The 21,254-nt window shown below is 37.1% G+C and overlaps 1 protein-coding gene across 1 annotated transcript; it reads left to right on the forward strand.

The window, feature by feature from the left end:
- The first annotated feature begins 2,905 nt into the window (after positions 1–2,905).
- LOC134754410 (uncharacterized) lies at positions 2,906–19,772 on the forward strand. Its single transcript, XM_063690727.1, has 3 exons — positions 2,906–3,054; positions 8,406–8,711; positions 19,032–19,772. The coding sequence occupies exons 2-3, from the start codon at positions 8,418–8,420 to the stop codon at positions 19,509–19,511; spliced, it is 774 nt and encodes a 257-aa protein (XP_063546797.1). The 5' UTR covers positions 2,906–3,054; positions 8,406–8,417; the 3' UTR covers positions 19,512–19,772.
- Positions 19,773–21,254: the final 1,482 nt, after the last annotated feature.

Below are 21,254 nucleotides of genomic sequence, written 5' to 3' on the forward strand. Positions count from 1 at the left end.
CAAATGTCAATATTGACGTAAATATGATTTTGAACATTTGTTTGAACCACGAACAGAAAATGCTGTTTCTTCTGCTCTGATACGAGTATAAATAGTTTTTATTGTTATTGAAAAGTGTCAAGGCCAAATGTTTAGGTGTCATCAAATAGTATAAGGCTCAGAATAATGCTTTAGTCATTATTCTGAGGTATAAGGTGTCATCATGGTGTCATGTAAGTAAGTGCACTTAATGAGGGCTAACGCGTATGAATTCGCCGCTAGGGGCGCTAGTGTAGATGGTCTTTTCCATAGTTCGAAATGTCAAATGTCACTTTTTTTTTTTTTTAATGGCATCGCGCTCCTGGCGCATTCAGCCAAACGAGTAAAACGGGGAAACGGAATTAAAGGATTACATACAATAAGGGATAACGGGTAATTCGGAATTTTGGAAAAGGATCAGGAAAAGGTAAATTATAGTAAGTTAAAGTTTAATGTTATGAAAAGTGTCACTTGTCACTTCAATGACTGACAGCTGTCCTTTAGTCTTTTGGACCACCATCAACAGAGGCGCCAACTGGTGAGCAAAAAAACGATAGCCCTCAATTATGTAGTACGCTTGAAGTGAGTAAGTGATAAAACTTGAATCAGTGATGATTGTTAAGCGAATTAACAATGATAACAATGTTTCTAAGGTGCGTTCGGTTCTTGTGGATTATCACACCAATTCATATGAATAAATAAAATGTATATTATAGGTGAGCATTATTCTTATATTATCTAAGACCATTAGTGGTTCAGCAATACGTCTTTAGCGTTTTCCGAGCCATCCGGTAAGAGATCCAGAAAACAAATACATATATTTTAGATAATATTTATCAAAATCGCATAACTAAACTAGCAACTACAATGCCGATAGGTGTGGCTTCCACTTTGAATAGGTCGTATTTTACTAAAGTGGCTTGGATTCGGCACGGTGTATTGGCATCCGATATGTGGAGTCCATAAGAAACAATCGATACGCTCGCTACCTATTCTGTTATTCTTGGGATCCCCCGACAGCCGAATAATTTACAGTTTCCCAACTATGTTTTGAAGCGGGCTCGCAGTTCCCAAAGGATGGGGCCTATTTTGTGCGTAAATTATAGCCAAATGAAAGTTAGGACCTGCCTGAGAAACAAACTAAGTATTGCCCAAGAGCGTGGCAGGCCATGGCTTGGCAACCCGACATGTAGAAAACTGTTGTGTTGAAATACAAAGTTTTGTTATGAAGTAATTCTCATTTAATCAACTCCTTTTCCTAAATTCAGTTTATAAATAAACCTTATGTTAACAGTTAACACTTTGTAAAATCTCTGTTAACCTGTGTCTGTTGGCTAGCTAACAAAGAATTGGGAGATCAAACTAGCCCCCGAACTTTTAACACTAATAGCAAAAGAATGTTCAGTTATATACCGATACCGCCGAGTTTTCAAGAAAGTTCTTATTTAATTTTTTACTACGTACTTGTTGGGAGAAGAAAAGGCAACTTACCTGTGCTTGTGCAATTTGTTTCAATGCTCCAATCTGGAGTAAGTGAGCATTTTTATGATTGTGTTGATTTTATAATGTTTCTTAATAGTTTAGCTTGGATTGAATTCTACATTAATGAAAATAGATACTTGGTACAGTTAACAGGATAAATAAATAAAAACAAACATTATAAATATATTATTTAAAATAAACACACGACTTAATCGCGTACCTACACTTACAATCAATTGTACCTATGTGAAAGTATTTCTGATTTTTGAGAAAATCACGTCGAAGGATGTCTCTCACTTGCTGGTCGTAGGTATGCAAGTTAGGCAACTTTCGGATGACCAGCAAAGTTAGAATTAACACGAGCGAAGATTGGGGTAGGCATGTATTGTATGATTGGTATTGGTTGGGACCTACATTTGGTAAATATTGTAAAACCATCACCATTTTTAGTGAGTCAGTCGTCTCTTTGTATACCTGAACAACGATAACACGTCACATGATTACTTAATAGGGGCTTAATAGTACATTACCTACGATACAAGTGCAAACAGTTGGAACTTCGCAATGAGTGGCGATACTCGTAAATTAAAACAAGACATTTGTTTGAACCACGAACAGAAAATGCTGTTTCTTCTGCTCTGATACGAGTATAAATAGTTTTTATTGTTATTGAAAAGTGTCAAGGCCAAATATTTAGGTGTCATCATGGTGTCATGTAAGTAAGTGCACTTAATGAGGGCTAACGCGTATGTGGAGTGAATTAAATCGACACGAGTTGCAAATGACCTATTTGCACGTGTTTGAAACGTTTTACAGTACATATGGCCCTTTGAATTTTCGACATAGGCACGTAAAGTGCTAATTACCGCACTAGTGCGATAAAATATTTTTTCAACGTTACTGATAATATATTAAGAGTGAAGTCATTACGACGGTTCGAAAGTACCACAAATATTCCTGACATTGACTAAACATGTGAAATAAGTATAAATAAATTTAAAAATCTCGATTTATTTAGCCAACCATAGCTAAAACAATCTGCACGGAATACTTTCAGTTTAAAAAACCGCACTCAATTTGGTTACACACATATACACAGTCATGTTGAAACATATAACATATTTTTGTGTTAAGGAATATGACAGACAGACTATAAGCAAAAAGCAAAGTTAAGTTTGCGTTAATCCTCCAGGTAAACAGATTCTTTTTAACCTATATACAGGACAGGATTCTAAAACTATTTTTAAGTAGGTAGTAAAACATACCCAACACGTAAAATGCAATATCGATAACGATGTCATCAATATTTGGCGTTCTATCAAATGTCATATCTAATTGACACAGTAAATAATATACCTATTTGCTCCACAAAATCGGCGCTGGAGTTTAGTTTTCTTTTTTTTTCCGACTAGGAAATCATTGCAAGCAAAAGTGATCACGTATATTTTAGCATGGCTCACAGTTAAACATAGTCACACCCACACCTCGCACGCGCCGAAACCGTCTTCAGCGGCCCAGTCCCGTGCGCCGTCTCGTCGTCTTAACACGTTCCAGGTCAGTTCTCCTTTTACTATTATTTTTCTTATCATATGTATCTTCGTATTCGATTAGTGCATGATTTGTTTAGCGAAAGCGCTCATGACAGTTTACCAACAAACGTTTCAATGCATAGCGATTTTTATATTATTTTGTTCTTATTTTAGTGCTCTGTTGTGTTTACGTAAACCTTAAGAACAATCACATTTCATAAACCACAGTCGTCAGTTTATTCAACATATGTGCTTCAGATTAGTTATTTTTAACTGCGCTGTTCATCATTCACTGAGTGCACATTACAATACCTCGTGTCGGACAGACAAAAACCGGGTTTTCGTTACTAAAAATAAACCCGTATCAAATGTTTGCGAAATCTATTTTGAAAATGTTCCACTGTTCGCACCGCCGGTTACAGTTGATCATTCATCACCGAGAATGATCGATCAAATTATTCCGAATACGCATCGTTATTAATTTAACTCTAATTATTATTTCAAAATACATTGTTGACGCAAGCATGTAGTTTAGTCCGCGCTTGTAGTAAATACGGGTTAGCTTAGAAAAACATTCATTGACGCCGAATATTTTCAATGACTTTCCGGCGGCTTCATGCCAAGAGTTGGGTTTATCATAAGTTAATTGTGTAGAATTACGTCAAGTCAATAATCCTCGTAACAAACGTGCGCTAGCGCTACTGAACAGATGCTGTTGATGCTAGACCAATTTGTTATTTGAAGATTAACATTGCACGCAAGACATGCGTATTTAACAAAGTGGCTTACTGACAACCAATTGATTGTTTTGATGATCAATGTCAGCAGTGAAATATTGCAAATTACGCTACTTATTAACAAATTAAAAAATTAACAAAATACTATCGATGCCATCTGTGAAACACCAAGAACGCCAAACAACAGCCAAAGAACAGCCTTCGAATTTAAGAAATCGTTATTGATTGATGAGGAGTATTATGCGCCAGCGACAAATTTCAAAACGAGAATAAATCACCATCAATTATAAGTTTGAATCGGCCTTCAGTACCTTTCTATAATGACATATGGGTAGTTTTATTTATTTACCTAAATATGTTTATAATATAAACATAGCACCAAATCATGAAACACATCGTAAGTTTTTTTTTTTCCACATTCAATAAAACAGCATTAATGTTTTTCCAGGAAAGAAAGTAATAGTGATTTAGATACTTGTTATGTTTTATTAATTGGCTCCAGTATAAAAACATTGCAGAAGTGCATGTTTCATCGAAAATCTATACCTGTCTTTCGTTTTTACCAAAAACGAATTATATGAAGCACTAAAATAAGTACCTATTTAACATCAGTTTATAAACACTGGCAATATTTTACCATAAGCGAGAGACAAAGAGCTGTTTAAGTTAGACGTTTCATTAATTTCTGACTGTTTTAAAAGAAATGGAGCCTCACTGTCCATGAATGACGAAAACAAATACATTTTTATTTTATTCAATAGCCATAAATTGTATAGTTTTAATTTGTTAATTATGTTGAAACCAATTGCAATATCTTTCATTAAACACGTCGAAACATAAATAAAAGGCAAATAGGACATTCAACTTTTAACACGCAAGACGGTAGAAATTTAACAGGTATCAATGAAATATCAAAAATACTTCTTTTAAAAATGTCTCTTGATTCATGATATAGTAACTGCACCTGTTACCTATACATGCATACGTTACTCGAGTTAATTATTTTTACCCCGACAGCGCTACACAAAGGAGGGTACTTAATATGTTTACCTTACCAGGCTAGAGGCGCTAGTCGGACCAAGCTGTCAAATTTCTATGAAAATATGACGTTTATAATTTTTCACTTTGTTCTATTCAAGTCGGTGCAAAGTTAGCTTAGACTGACTCTATTGTATGTAATGTATGTGTCGGCGGCAGATCGTAAAACCGGGCATATCGAGATATTCCTAGGCATATCATGAAACGCCGCCATTTCACGATCTGACTAGCGACTACCGGCCATATCGTTCAAACCTCAACGTTTGACGATTTGTCCGGCTACGTTTAGGCATATCAAATAAGTAGGGTGTGATATTCCTAGGCAGATCATGAAACGCCAGCATTTCATGATCTGCCTAGCGACCACTAGCCATATCGTGCAATCTTCAAGGGTTTCAAGTGGAAAGATAAATATCAATTATAAATTAGAATTATATTGTATTAAGCGACTATATTTTACGGTTTTACAACAAAACAAAATGGAAAAACAACAAACAGATAAACGAGATAAACTAACAGTCAAACTCGATCAGCTGATGCTTTTCCGCCATTTTGCCGCAAACCAAACTGCGAAATCGCCGTGAAGTGGTGATATTCCTAGGCAAATCATGAAACGCCGGCATTTCATGATCTGCCTAGCGACCACTAGCCATATCGTGCAAACTTCAAGTTGTGATATTCCTAGGCAGATCATGAAACGCCGGCATTTCGTGATCTGCCTAGCGATCACCAGCCATATTGTGCAAACCTCACGGGGTGATATTCCTAGGCAGATCATGAAACGCCGGCATTTCATGATCTGCCTAGCGACCACCAGCCATATCGTGCAAACTTCAAGGTGTGATATTCCTAGGAAGATCGTCGCATCGAAATCGCCGTGAAGTTGTGCGAGTGTGGTAATACGTCATCTCCACGAAGTCGCGCCGCGATTTACGCACATAGTCTGGAGGGGGCTTTACCAATACACAATTTTCACAAAAAATACGTATCTACGATATTCCTTCGCGCCTACATTTTTTTAAATTTGCTCTGCACTAATGGGTACGATCTGGCAACACTGGCGGACGCAGCGCCACATAGAATAAATATAAATAAAAATATTTTCCGATGCGCCCGGTATATGAAGCTAAGAATTTCGACGAATACATTGCTCCTATCGATCTGCCGCATCTTTTATAAGGCATATCGTGATATGCCTGGGTTAATCTTAGTCAGATCATGAAATAGCGGCGTTTCATGATATGCCTAGGAATATCACACCTTGAAGTTTGCATGATATGGCTAGTGGAGTAGTGGTCGCTAGGCAGATCATGAAATGCCGGCGTTTCATGTTACTTTACGATGCGCCCGGTATGAAGCTAGGAATAGCAACGAATGCAATTGGTATGATCGATCTGCCGCCTCTTTTATTAGGCAGATCGTGATATGCCTGGGTTATTCTTAGTCAGATCGTGAAATGGCGGCGTTTTATGATATGCCTAGGAATATCTCGATATGCCCGATTTTACGATCTGCCGCCGACATATGTATGTTTGTTCCTTTGTGGCACTCTAGAGTCAGTAAAGATATGGGAGTAAGAAATAAAGAATAAGGCGAAATTCCACATCCCATATTGTAAAAAATAAAATGATCGCCAGGTATCAATTTGTAGGGATTGAATAAGCATTCATAGGTGTCATTGATCGTGTTGAATTTTGAATGACCATTTAGGATCTATACCTAACGCGATTTGCAGTATAGGTATAGCTGTCGGTTTAAATATTTAATCTTTTAAATTTATCTGCTTGTACAAGTACATTGAGCCCTTACTTGCAACACAGGAAATTGTTCTGAGTAGGTAGTATATATTTAAAAAAAAACAACTTTTATTAAAAAACACAAAAACATAAACGGAGATATAGTGATAGTTTATATTTACAATGCCAGTTATAATACTTAGCGCCACTTGCACCATCCCACTATAACCCGGGGTTAACCGGTTAAATCTGGAGTTACCATTATTACCAGTACATTTTGATACTGAATTAACGATTTAACCGCTTAACCCCGGATTAGTGGGATGGTGCAAATGGTCCTTAGTATATTTGCATATTGTTGCATGTTTTCACACAATAGTTAAATTTATTTTTTACCTACTTCATTACCTACGTTATATTTTTCAATTTGCTCTTTAGTTTTTTGCATACTGAATAAAGACGGTATTATACGCATGTTTCCTTAAAATAAGGATTAAGTTCCACTGGATTACTTTATTCCAATACAACTTGTTAAGCTTCTGCGACGAAATGAGGTAAACGAAACAGGTTGTGCTAATTATAGAGGTCTGTGTTCACGATAGTAACATCAACAACATGTTTCATTTGTCGTCCATCAGGGCACTTGATTCGATCCATGTCGACCACTTCACAGAGTAAATAGATATCCGCATCGTAATGTCCCTCGATATATTGCGTTCAGTTGCCCTTTTGTTTGTCCAGAAGAACCGTAGGTAATGTAAGGCTGCCATTGTTTGAACTACCCATACAGTACAGATAGTAGTACAGCTGGCGGCTGGGAACCATCCAGCCGAATATATTGAACTACCCATACAGTGCAGTTAGTACTACAGCTGGCGGCTGAGAACAATCCAGCCGAATATATTGAACTACCCATACAGTACAGTTAGTACTACAGCTGGCGGCTGGGAACCATCCAGCCGAATATATTGAACTACCCATACAGTACAGTTAGTAGTACAGCTGGCGGCTGGGAACCATCCAGCCGAATATTTTGAACTACCCATACGGTGCAGTTAGTACTACAGCTGGCGGCTGAGAACAATCTAGCCGAATATATTGAACTACCCATACAGTACAGTTAGTACTACAGCTGGCGGCTGGGAACCATCCAGCCGAATATATTGAACTACCCATACAGTACAGTTAGTAGTACAGCTGGCGGCTGGGAACCATCCAGACGAATTTTTTGAACTACCCATACGGTGCAGTTAGTACTACAGCTGGCGGCTGAGAACAATCCAGCCGAATATATTGAACTACCCATACAGTACAGTTAGTAGTACAGCTGGCGGCTGGGAACAATCCAGCCGAATATATTGAACTACCCGTACAGTACAGTTAGTAGTACAGCTGGCGGCTGGGAACAATCCAGCCGAATATATTGAACTACCCATACAGTACAGTTAGTAGTACAGCTGGCGGCTGGGAACCATCCAGCCGAATATATTGAACTACCCATACAGTACAGTTAGTAGTACAGCTGGCGGCTGGGAACAATCCAGCCGAATATATTGAACTACCCATACAGTACAGTTAGTAGTACAGCTGGCGGCTGGGAACCACCCTGCCAAATATATTGAATTCAAATATTAATTAGTTTCCATTTTTATACTGTTTTGATAAATTTATTGATGTTTGATTAAGCTGATGCATTATTGTAAATATATGCCCATTTTAATGTACTGGAAATTAACTGACTTCATTTACTGCAGTCAAGCCAGATCCAACCAACATAGGAGCAAAGTCAATCGACATTAGTAGAATATTCGTGTGCAATTTTAGAATACATTAGAAATTAAATCAAGAATATTTTGTTTATAAAGATCGCCATCACCATGAGCCGACTAGGTCGAACCCGGCGCACTCGTGTCTACGACTGCAACTACGACAAGGGCGAGAGCTACTACCGGCCAGTGCTGGACCGGCTGGACCACAAGACCGCGCCCGGCGCGGCCGAACACGCCGACCGCGACCGCATCCGCGCGGACGTCGAGTCCCGCATCAAGTACGCGCTGGATGGCGTGGACGCGGAGGGGGCGAGAGACGAGCTGTTCGACTCAAGGGGCGCGCGCGCCACGCGTGGCAGGCCTCTCTCTTCGGCTCTCGAAGAAGATGACCTAGCTGACGACGTAAGCTATGCACATACCTACGTCATTTTATTAATCAAAGCATTTAGATAAACTTTTAAGATTTACTAATTTTGTAAAAGTGTACATCTTTTCAGGGTTCCGTACCCAAAGGGTAAAACGGGACCCTATTACTAAGACTCCGCTGTCTGTCTGTCTGGCTCATTATTATTTACAACGACGGGACTTAATCGCGTAAAATAAGTTTTAAATTTAAAATCGTGAAAGTTTAAATCAGTGTCTGTCTGGCTGTCTGTCTGTCTGTCTGTCCGTCTATCACCAGGCTGTATCTCATGAACCGTGATAGCTAGACAGCTGAAATTTTCACAAATGATGTATTTCTGTTGCCGCTATAACAACAAATACTAAAAACAGAATAAAATAAATATTTAAGTGGGGCTCCCATACAACAAACGTGATTTTTTTCCGTTTTTTGCGTAATGGTACGGAACCCTTCGTGCACGAGTCCGACACCGGTTTTTTTATTTTATTTTCCAAAGCCTAAGCAGCATTATTCAAACATTAGGCAATGATAAGGATATAAGCATAATCTAAAACAGATATAAGCATGCTACCATGCTACAAATTATGACTAGTTAAATACAATCTGATGCACATTAAATCACATTTAATGTAATCTATTTAATACCATAAACAATACTAGTGCAAATATCCAGTGTTTCCGACCAAGCTTTTATTTTATTATTTTAATTTAATCTAAAAAATTCTGTTGTCTGGCGTTTTCACGCTGTCGAGCACGTTTCATAATCCTAATAAACCGTACTCTTCATTATATTTTTAATTAGCCCATGGATTAACGCACGATTTGAGCCTTCTTCCGTTTTCTTTATCATTTATATATAATTTAAAACCAAATATAGGAACGCAAAAAATAGAACTTATTATTATAATTACTACGACTCGACCTACCTCTAACTATATTACAATGGTCGCGATCCTCCCATTATTAAAGGTCGGCAACGCTCATGTTAACACCTGTGGAGTTGGAGGCGTCCATAGGCTACGGTGACTGCTTACCGGTGTGGTATAAAAAAAATAGTAATTACATATAGACAGCTTTTTTATAAAGAATCACCGTTTTTTTAAGCCAGGCAATGGGCATGATAGGCAATGTTGAGGAAGTCGACGGTATTCAAGATAGAAAGATAAATTACTTTTATAAGGATTAATCAGGTACCTAAAATATATAATTGAAGAAGTCGACGGTAACTAAAAAGAATTAAGTTGTTTACAAAATATTAGGTGACCTCGTAGTTATAAGAACATCACTCACACAGTGACAAAGTGACACTACTTACGTTCAATCCATTCGCACCAGCTCTCCTGAAATTCCCTGAACTTGATTGTTGTAAAAGCCTGACCATTAATATATGATCATTGTCAGGAGGGCGCTGTTAGTTTCATGTATAGGGTGACAGTTCAGTATAGTATGAAAATATTAATTCTAGTGAAATTCCGCAACATGGCGCGTGATCTTATATTCCTGGTCAGGCTTTAGTGTTATTTATAAACTGCCAACATAAATAAAAAAAGAAACAAAGCAAAAATAGGAAACCATCGACATTAATTAAATTCGGAAACGCTTTTCAAAATGCTGACTGTTACAAATAAGTTCGTTATTTACCTTTAACGTAAAATAAAGGTGCATTTCTACAGAATTCAATGGAATTCGGTTCATTTATTAGCCAAAATTTCTCCTTAAGTTAATTAAATTACTATTTAAGTATTGAATTCAACTTACCTACGGCTTTTATAAATATATAATATTGTTCAGTTTCGTAAACATTTCGAAATGATATATGTAGCTTGTATCATGTTTGGGACGGTAAATATTTACCTATGTAAAATTTATAATACCACAAAGAACATTTGAACGTTGAATTCTTATACATTGTGAAATATTGCAAACGAGAGTCTACAGATTCACGAAAGCCGCAGGCTGGAGTGTATTAAAGTACGTTATTTACCTCCTAATGCCGTAAAATCATCATACAGACTCGCTATTCATTTGCTATGTATTAAATACCTATCTAATAATATGTCAATCCAGCTAAAATTAGGATATCCACTAATCGTTATATAGTTTGGCTCCCGTGGCACACGTGGGTTTATTTATAGTACGACACCTGTGAGTAGGTCACTAGTCATTCCTGGCCAATTGTACAGTACGGTACGGTTGTTTGTAGTTAGTCATCGAGATTTGGAATTTGAATTTATGAATGAGTAGGTCTTCAAAGGTTGGAAGAGATCCCTGAAAGGGATAAGTTCGCCTTTGTACAAATGACGTGTGTTTTTCCTGTTTTATGTTTCTTTTGGTACGATAAAGAGTTTTACTACTACTCCTACTACTTTTATAATGTTGGCTAAATGAGATGGCTAGATGCCATTGACTATTGGGAGTTTTAGAACGAAAAAGTAAAAAAATTAAAAGTAAGAGGCAATCCCGCTGATTCTCATACCATAATTAATAATCATTTAAAAAATACTGCAGTTTGTTAAAATATGTGTGTTTTCGTAAATATTGCAATCTAAATGTTTTTCGCTAGGGGTTATTTATCTTCACATATGTAAAGTCTCCGATGGCAGGTAAGTCCTAAGGAAAAAAATCATCGCCGTAGGTCTATTAGGTACTTTAATTACTGATTTAGCAAAATTGCCTTGTCTTGTTTGGTTTCCTCGCAGTCGATATGAAAAGTAGAGTTTAACTCGGGTGAAAGGCACCATTTCCGTTTCGGACTATTGGCGCTCTCACTGCGTTCGAGCGCCAAACTACCTCGACAGCAATGGGTGCCTTTCAACCCTTGGTTAACAATCTACTAATGAATATTCCTAGGAACACTGCTGTTAGTGCGCCGGGGCCCGCCGCGCCGCACTTCTTATGAAGTTGATTTCGATCTCACTGGCAGTCATTTAATATACAAATAAGTGCTAGAGTAGATAAACAATAATAGTTTTTTTTCTGCTACTCTAACATTACTAATACCTCCATAAGACCATTTCGTTTGGTCATCTTCCCCCTCCCCCATTGTCGCTCTGACAGTATTGTTGCTCTGAGATTTTGAACCCCCATTGTATAGAATAAATGCCATCTTGAATAATTTAATTTTATTGGTAAACAGAATACTCAAGGCAAGTAAACAAATTACAGTTTATTAAATTATTACAAGACCCATCGTAGGCAAAACCGTATGGAGGTTTGTGTGCCGATGGAGAGTTCGAGAATAATATAAAGAAAAACAATATTATATCCTATATCTTATCATAAGTATTATCATAGAATACATAGCTTGTGTCGTTAGTTTTTAATAAGTGCATTTTAAATATTTTTTTCATGTTTACCATTTAAATAGCTAGCACAAACAACTTCTGTCAGATCATTCAATATGATAGGTAATATATATGTGTACAGCCTAGTGCCATATATGTTGTTATATTTGCGTATACAATATTTGTTTTGGCTCTGTATACTTCTTAGTTTTGTACGTCTTTTGTGTTCTTTTAGTTTAGTAACATGGTGATATTCTTCTGTTAGTATGGCTAGTTTACACATATTTTAAACTGGGAGTATATTACAGTATTTGAAAAGTTGGGAATTGTTTCGTATTTATTTTTGATATGCTTAGGTACAAGCGTCTTCAATAATCTTATTTGTAAGTTATATCCCACCAAAAACATTTCATGTAAAGTGTTGCCAAGACTAGGCGCATAAAGCTTTTACACTCAAAAGCTATCAGATCCCGTAGTAGGTACGAAGTCTTTTACTCTGTAAGTCCTAACTTTATTAGCTCTAACTGTATAAAGCCAACATCTTGGTCAAACGTACAGTACGGCTTGGCCGTTACGTTGCTGTCAAATGGACAAATTGGACAATCCCTTAATGACACTCAGAATTTGAAAAACTTGCGTAACTACTTTGTACAACAAGTCCACCGAGTGAGTGTTTATGTGACTGCAACGAAACGGCTAGCCGTACTGTACGTTTGACCAAGATGTTGGCTTTATACAGTTAGAGCTAATAAAGTTAGGACTTACAGAGTAAAAGTCTTGGTACCTATTACAGGATCTGATAGCTTTAGAGTGTAAAACCTTTATGCGCCTAGTCTTTGCAACACTTTATATGAAATGTTTTTGGTGGGATTTCATTCATTTTTGTAAGAGTTGATATACCAGCTAGAAATGACTGATTTGTTTATAGAATCTACGATAATACAGGATCATATATAAGCAGGCATAATTCTAAAATATTTTAACATTAGATTTTATAAAAGCTACGTATTGCTAGCGCCATCTATGTAAAGCCTATATAAGTTATAAGTCAGGAATTTTATGTATTATAAATTGTAAGTTTCTAGAAATTTTAAAGCATTATTATCATAATCCGAATTGTTTTTAATGACCTAAGCGTTAGTTAAGGTCTCCGATTCAGCTCACTCAACCGATTTTTGTGAATTTTGTGTTCACATGTTTTTCGACTAAGTACATATATTTGGACAATACACAACATCACGGAGTCATTGTAGATCAGCGCCTAAAAAAGTAGCGGTTTCGATATCATTAGGCATTTTTTTCTTTTTGAGACATGTACTTAATGCAGAAATTTCATCTATTTAGATATTTAATTCTAATGGAGAATAAGTAGCTAAATTTCACCTAGAGATCTAGATACCTTGGTGTGGGTACATACCTACGTGCTATCGCAGTGCTGTTGGAAAACCGCGGCTTTGTAGTGCGACGATTCGAGTTTGATCCCCAGACATGTATTTATAAATTTGAATTTAGCGAGTGCGAAGTGCGAGCTAAGCGTAGGTATTCGTTACAGTTGGGCAATAGTACATTTCGATGCTAGTGCGGAAAGTATGTCATTACTTCACGAGTACCGAGGCAAGACTCGGGACGAGTGAAGAATGACATTTCCGCACGTGTATCGAACGACGTTTTTTAATACAGTTGCGAAAAAATAAGAACAACAACAAGTAAGGAATAAAAACAATATCGAATGTTGTATTTGGAAACTTAGCTTGCAGTAAGAAAAAACGCTTCTTCTTTTATTCGAACGCTTTGATTGAAACGCTTCAGCTATTCCTACCTCTACCTTCCATAGCTATTCCGTTCCATTCAGACAACTTATTAAGAACGGTTTTTCAATCTTCAATATTACGTATTCTTACATTAACAGTAGGTTTTTATGTTGGTTACGACGTTTAAAGGCAACTAGTATTAACACTCATCAATAAATAGTCATGAATTGGATCAAGTATAAATTTAAAAAAATCGGAAAAGTGAAAAGCACTAGTGAAAAGTTCGCGAAAACCAACTTTCCGCACGCTAAACAGCTACGTAAATTAGCACTTTGAGCAACTGTATTAAAAAAATATTTTCTAGTCTCCGGCTGTTCTTCTGTATAAGTCGTACGTATTTCTCAACTTATTTTCGGGAAATTTTGTGAGCAGAATTTATTTAAACATATTAAAATAGCTCACTTATCACACGCGAGTCAAGAGGTAAAGAAACCGGTATATAAATGAGCTCTCCGAATATGCATACATTGTTACGGATCTTACGGTCGCGTTACTCTGGTGTTTCGAGATCTCTACACGCATGCGAGTTTCTAAATCGTTGGGAACTGTTTGATGATACTGTGACATCCGAAAAAAAGAAGTCGTATGTGCCTGGAAACTTCCTATTATGATATGACTACATATATTTACCTTTAGCTGAATACTGCACAAGTAAATTGTGCAGCACAATACGGCAAATTTAATTTAATTACCAATATTTTGTTATCTATCTTTGCAAATACCTTACCTAATCTAGATAGACTAAGTCACTCAATTCTATGATATAATAATTAAACTAATTAAGGTGACATCTACCGAAACTCTTGTGTACTTGCAGACTACTCTATAAGCTTAATTTAGCTATGTCATTATATGTAATAGTTCATAACCAATCCGTAGTGTCATAGTGTGGCACTGCACTTAGCTATATAAGCTTCTACATGTCTGTAGATACGATCACTTTTTCCAACTAGCCTTCTGTTAACATTAAGCCGGGCCGGGGTTTGAACCCGCGACCTCTGGATTGAAGTCGCACGCTCTTACCGCTAGGCCACCAGCGCTTGTGTTTGAAGTAAGGTTTTGAAAAGTTTACGACAAGAAACAGTGCCAATATAGAGGGCACTATTTGGCTGGTTTACGTAAACCTGGTTCAAATCTGTACTTCGAAAACATCGTGAAACATATCAAATGAAAGAGCTCATTGTTTGAATCTCAATTTTTTTTATAATTTTATGATAAAGAATTTAGAAGTTATTCAAGAAAATAGGCATAAAATGACCATTCCCCCTTATTCTCCGAAACTTCTGGGTCTAAAATGTTGAAAAAAATACACAAAACCGATACATTACAGGAAAACCTATTAGAAATGTGCAGTCAAGCGTGAGTCGGACTTAATTACTTAGTTTTTGATCCGACCTCTACGGGTTTTTTAAAGACATTTCACTCACGTTTCACATAAAAAATACATTGTTTAAATTGTGTAATGTACGGAATTCTTCGAACGCGAGTGCGACTCGCACTTGGCCGGTTTTTTATTATTATCTAGGATCAGTTCGTCTTTGGCACGAATTTAATTTTCCATGTGTTATGCCAAAATATCTACTTGTTACGTCAAAGCTGCGTCAGTTGTTTCTAATTAAAAGCTGTGAATCCCTACGAAGATTGAAGTTTTACATGCGATTGTTTAAGTAACCTAAAAGAAAGACTGTACGTTTTGGCAATCTTGTCAAGGATTACATGCGTAATTCAGCACAGCAAGACTTTAATATAGATTTATCATGTTTTCTTATAAATAACTCATGTTCTCAATGTCACTGTAAATATGCTGTAAATAATTACATAACTAACAATCCTCTTTTCATCGCGTACTATTTGGGTTCTAATTTTTTTCTTGTTTGATACGAGTAGGTATACATATAAATATCATTTCGTATTATTTGTCGAGTATACCTACTTATACTTACAGTTATGATCATAAAATAGACGTCCTCAACTTTAATCCTGCATAGATAAACTTACCTATGTATATAAGGATAAGTATAGTTAATATTATCAACAATGGTGCTCTCTCTGACAATGGTGCTTTTAAGCAATAGAATAAAAGATGAATTCTGATTAAGGACTAAATTTTACCCTTCAGTTTACAGCCCCACGGTCAGACACAGGCTTACCTTTACAGGGGTAGTTACTTACTATTCGTGGAAATCTAATAATGTCCCAATAGTATTATGTCCAAATGGACCCGGATTGAAGTTAATCCCTATAAATGCCTTTACGCACTCTACGAGTGGAGCACATTGCTAACTAACAGCTTTTAAATACTGTACTTATTTATAAAATATCCGTTCCGTATCCCGTCCGTTTCTGTCTGTTAGCGGGTTGTCCCTCAATAGTCGTTATAGACCTCCGGTTTGCTGTGTGAGACGGGCACTGTCTTGTTGAAAACAAAAATAATCATTTCCATATAATTATCGGGCATGTTCTAGCAACGTTCTGAATATAGTATCTACTCTTGATTCATTTTGACCCCTCGATCAATGACAGCAGACTTTAACTTGCCTCTACCTCTAGTCGATTTCGCGCCCCATACTTTGAAATCACTGAACGGTTAGTTTGCCACTGGTGTGTCTCTCAACGAAACGCAATATTGCAATTAGAACATTTTTTCATCGGAAAAAATAATGTCATCGTCATCGCCCTCATGCCAAGCTAACAATAGGGGGTATTACTCCAACGTTCTACCACCAGAGTGCAGCACTAGCCCCTTTAGTAAACCATAGAGTAACTTATACATACATACTGTACCTTTAACAGGTTTTCGACAAGAGATAATACACTCACGAACATTTTTGATTACTTTTTTGACGCGAACAGATTTATGACGAAAATTGACAGAGTTTACTGCACAACAACAAATAAAAAAAATACCAACTACGAGTAAAAACCAAGCGTAAGTAGGATTTAAGGAAAATTAGAAACATTTATAAATACACTTATCCATCCATACTAATATTATAAATGCGAAAGTCTGTCTGTCTGTCTGTGTGTTACCTCTTCACGCTTAAACCGCTGAACCGATTTAGTTGAAATTTGGTATACAGATAGTTCGAGTCCCGTGGAAGGACATAGGATACTTTTTATCCCAGAACACACCCCTCAAGGGGGTGAAAAGGGGGGTGGAAATTTGTATGGGGAATCAATAACCGCTGAACCGATTTAGATGAAACTTGGTATGGGGATAGTTTGAGCTGTGGGAAATGATATAGAATAACTTTTATCCCCGAAATCATCCCTTAAGGGTGTAAAAAATGGGGTGGAAATGTATAGTGTGGACCAATTTGGGGGTGAAAAAGGATGGATTAAAAAACAGATTTGTTTAAGAATTAAGGTACCCAAATTACTAATTCCACGCAAACGAAATCGCGGGCAAAAGCTAGTACTTTGTAATATTATAAATGCGAAAGTGTGTCTGTCTGTCTGTCTGTTACCTCTTCACGCTTAAACCGCTGGACCGATTTAATTGAAATTTGGTATAGAAAAAGTTTGAGTCCCGGGGAAGGACATAGGGTAGTTTTTAAGTCCCAGAAGTCAATCCTTTAAGTGGGTGAAAAGGGGGGGTGGAAATTTGTATGGGGAATCGATAAAAAGCTGATTGGATAAAAAATAAGCTACCCAAATTACTAACTCCACGCAGACGAAGTAGCGGGCAAAATCTAGTATTATATAAAAGTAAGTACATAAATATAAAAGTAATTGATTACCTTTTGGCAAGTTCTCTCCCACAACACACGTGTCCCTAACAATGATTCTACATTCTATTGTTAAGTAAATTTGAGTCCGTACCCGCCGCCTAAATTGAGAAACTTGGCCATTCTTAATATGTTACTATTGTGTCACAATGTAAGTTTCGATCAATGAGACATTATATTAGTTTCCACAAAATGCTTCACAAATATAAATACATTTTAGTCCAACTGACAGAGCAAACTTATAATAGTCGGATGTCTCCTCAGTGACGCCTAGAATCCAGTTTCTGTATACGAGTGGAGTGTATCATCCATAAATCTTGATGATGAAAATCTTTTCATGGAACTACTGTAAACAAAGTTGGTGTGATTATGTTACGAAACTATTTTATGGTATACAGTTTTATTACGTTAAGCGACTATAAATAAGATTATTTACACAGGTTAATACTTGTGTTGTTAAAAAGATGGCATATTATAACATAAAACGTGATAAAAAGTCATATCTTGAAATAAGAGTTGGTGTGTAAAATAAGTTTATCTAATTAAAATAAAATAAATGAGCACAAACAAATCTGGAATTCGATAAGTTTATCATTCATCATACATCATGTTCCATACATCTCGTAAGCGGTTATATAGGAGAAGAAAAAAATATCCCAATATTCCCGTTTTAATCCTCGTGTTCATTTTATTTCCTCAATTAAGCAGGTTCCTACTGAGGTTTCCTACGAAGGGTTTCGTACCATTATTCTGTTTTTAGTATTTGTTGTTATAGCGGCAACAGAAATACATCATCTGTGAAAATTTCAACTGTCTAGCTATCACGGTTTATGAGACAGCCTGGTGACAGACAGACGGACAGACAGACAGACAGACGGACAGTGTAGTCTTAGTAATAGGGTCCCGTTTTTACCCTTTGGGTACGGAACCCTAAAAATGAAAGATTGGTTTTTCACCAAATTATTTCGGTCGTAATTGAAATCGAAAGTATTTAAACATTTTTTTCCTCATTTATTTCGGAATTTGTAAAAATACATACATACAATGATATAAGATACTCCAATGAATTAATAAGATCTCAACAATAGATACCTATGTATTACAGTCACATTACAGTTAATTTACCTTCTCATTTTAACTTTGTGCTCTGGGAGTAATACATATTATGTGCTTAAATATTAAAGGCCATAGGTGTATAATGGTAATATAATAAGTAAGCACCCTTACCAAAGTGAAGCAGTTGACCTCTCGAGTTGTTGTTGAGTTAAGCCAAGCAGTTGAGCGCCAAATCATTAGAAAACGTTTTTTTATGAAGATACTAATGATTCCCTTCGAATGTTTCAGTTTCAGTATGCCTTGGTTAAAATTTGTTTTAACCGCAATTTCTTAGGGCAAACTAGTTTTCACGGAGTGCAGTGGTGAAAACTAGATTTATGTGAATTTTAAATAAAATAAAAATATTGAATTACATTATATGTTTATTTATTTAATTTCAGATCACAGAATCACTTAAGCGAATCCGCGCCGGAAAGAAACAATCTCGCTTCGCTGAGGATATCGACTTCGAAAACTCAGTATCAAATCTGGAAAATCGCATGAGGATCTCTGATAAAATTTTGGAGACAGTTGGCATCGGCCACTCCGAGGTTAGTGGAGCGAGGCGGGCCCTGCAAGAGAATGAGGAACGCACAGAAAAACGCATCGCTCGCAGATTAAACGAGGAGAACTCGCTGACAAAGTGGACCGCTTTGAAGGACGACGAGAGTGCCGCAGCACAGCGCGCGAAAGCGAGCCGCGCGCGCCTTTCCGACTTGGAAGACGAGATGTCAGAGCTGTCAGAGCGCAGCGCGGCGCGTGAGAAGCGCGCGGCGCGCCTGCGCGCCCTTGTGGCAGACTCGGACGTTGCCGATTCCGCCGTAGCCTCCACCAAGATAACCATCAGGGAACAGAGGGAAAAGAAACAAGTCACTTTCTAAACGCTCCTAACAAATCGACTATCTGTAATAACTTACTGACTTTCTAAAACAAAGTTTAGATTTACGTCGAGTATGTTAACACTATATTATATTGTTTGAGGTAGAGGGGTTTGCTAGAAAGTACACTCCTGCATTTTCTTTTTGTACAATGGTGAGTTGATATTAATTTTATACTCATTGGAAAGAAGAATAAGGCGCTACGTATTTCCCTGTTTATTTATTGTTTTTTTTAAGTAAATAAATACTTAATCATTGTTGTGAGTGGGATCCATTTTATTTTTCACTGTATTTGTGTTATATTTCTTCAGTAAGAAAGTGAAGAACAGTCTGGTTAGAAATAGTTATTAGTTTTAGAAGGGGGCATATTTGTTGTTTAACCCCTCGTGCTGATGTTGATATACGAGCAAGAAAAAGATTCCAAAATTGAACCACGAGCGTTGTGAGTGCTCCGAAAACTGGAATTTTGAGCGTTGCGAGGGTTTCAAGGCACGAGGGTTAAACAAACTTTCTAGTTACAAACTTTTACCCAGTAAAACACATTTTTTTTTACAACACCAGCGAGAGGAAATTCTAACTGTATGTATAACATTAACCTTATGAACGCTTTTCCTCAAGCGTCAGGACGTGGCCTACATGCCAATACCTCGACTAGTGAATAATGAATATAAACCTTATCTGTCAGCAGGACAATTGCTTTGACAGCGTCCGCCATGACCACTGTAGTGGTCGCTGGCGTGGCAGGCACGACAGCACATGACCTATTTAGTGGCTCTTGGCGTCCAAAAGGTTAAAACTCGGCTCCAAATAAACGCTAAAGTGTGGACACGAAAGAATCTGATCATGCATGATATGGTAAATCTTTTAAATGAATGTCGTTTTTCAAGCAGCAATTCTAAGGGTTCCGTACCTGAAAAGGAAAAAACGGAACCCTTATAGGATCACTCGTGCGTCTGTCTGTCCGTCTGTCACATCCTATTTTCTCCGAAACTACTGGACCAATTCTGTGAGTCTGTGACCCAAAGACGGACATGTAACGAAAACAAATGAATTTTAAACATGGGGGCCACTTTTGGGGGGTAAATGAGAGAATTAAAAAATATAGTTTTTAAAATATATAGTGTTACATATCAAATGAAATAGCTCATTGTGAGAATCTTTAAATATATTTTTCTTATAATTTTAAGATAAACAGTTTAGAAGTTATTCAAGATAATAGGCAAAAATGACTATGTAGCGTTAGCAATTGTCATGTCGTCTATCATTCGTCTACGAAGTCAGCCGGCCTAGCCAAGGTGACAATCGGTATCGCTACGACAACGAAACGTTTTGTGAGCAGCGAACGGTTTTATTTCCGTTCACTTTTTGTGAGACACCTATGGATGGTATAGAAAGGATCGCAATCTCTTATGGCAGAATTGTTGTAAAAGTGACCGCTTTCAGCTTTAAATAATAGTTCCTAATCTCTCCGGTGGCGCTAGTTAGGCTCTGGGACATGAGTATAACATGAACCATATAAGGCAACAAATAACCCGACCAAATTACGTAGGTTGTTTTTGGTAGTATTTCGGTGTATGGTGGCGCCGCCTAATTACTGTTTTTTGATGGACACTTCATACATAGAGATTTGGCTCCTTTATACAGTCTCCATGGAGACACCCTTCCATATTAGTTCGACAGTGACAGTTGCGTTTCGATCGCTACGGGCAACGGGGCGTAAAGGGGCCCACTGACTATCAGTCCGCT

Source organism: Cydia strobilella, chromosome Z (genome assembly GCF_947568885.1).
Source record: "Cydia strobilella chromosome Z, ilCydStro3.1, whole genome shotgun sequence".
Classification (NCBI taxonomy): Eukaryota; Metazoa; Arthropoda; class Insecta; order Lepidoptera; family Tortricidae; genus Cydia; species Cydia strobilella.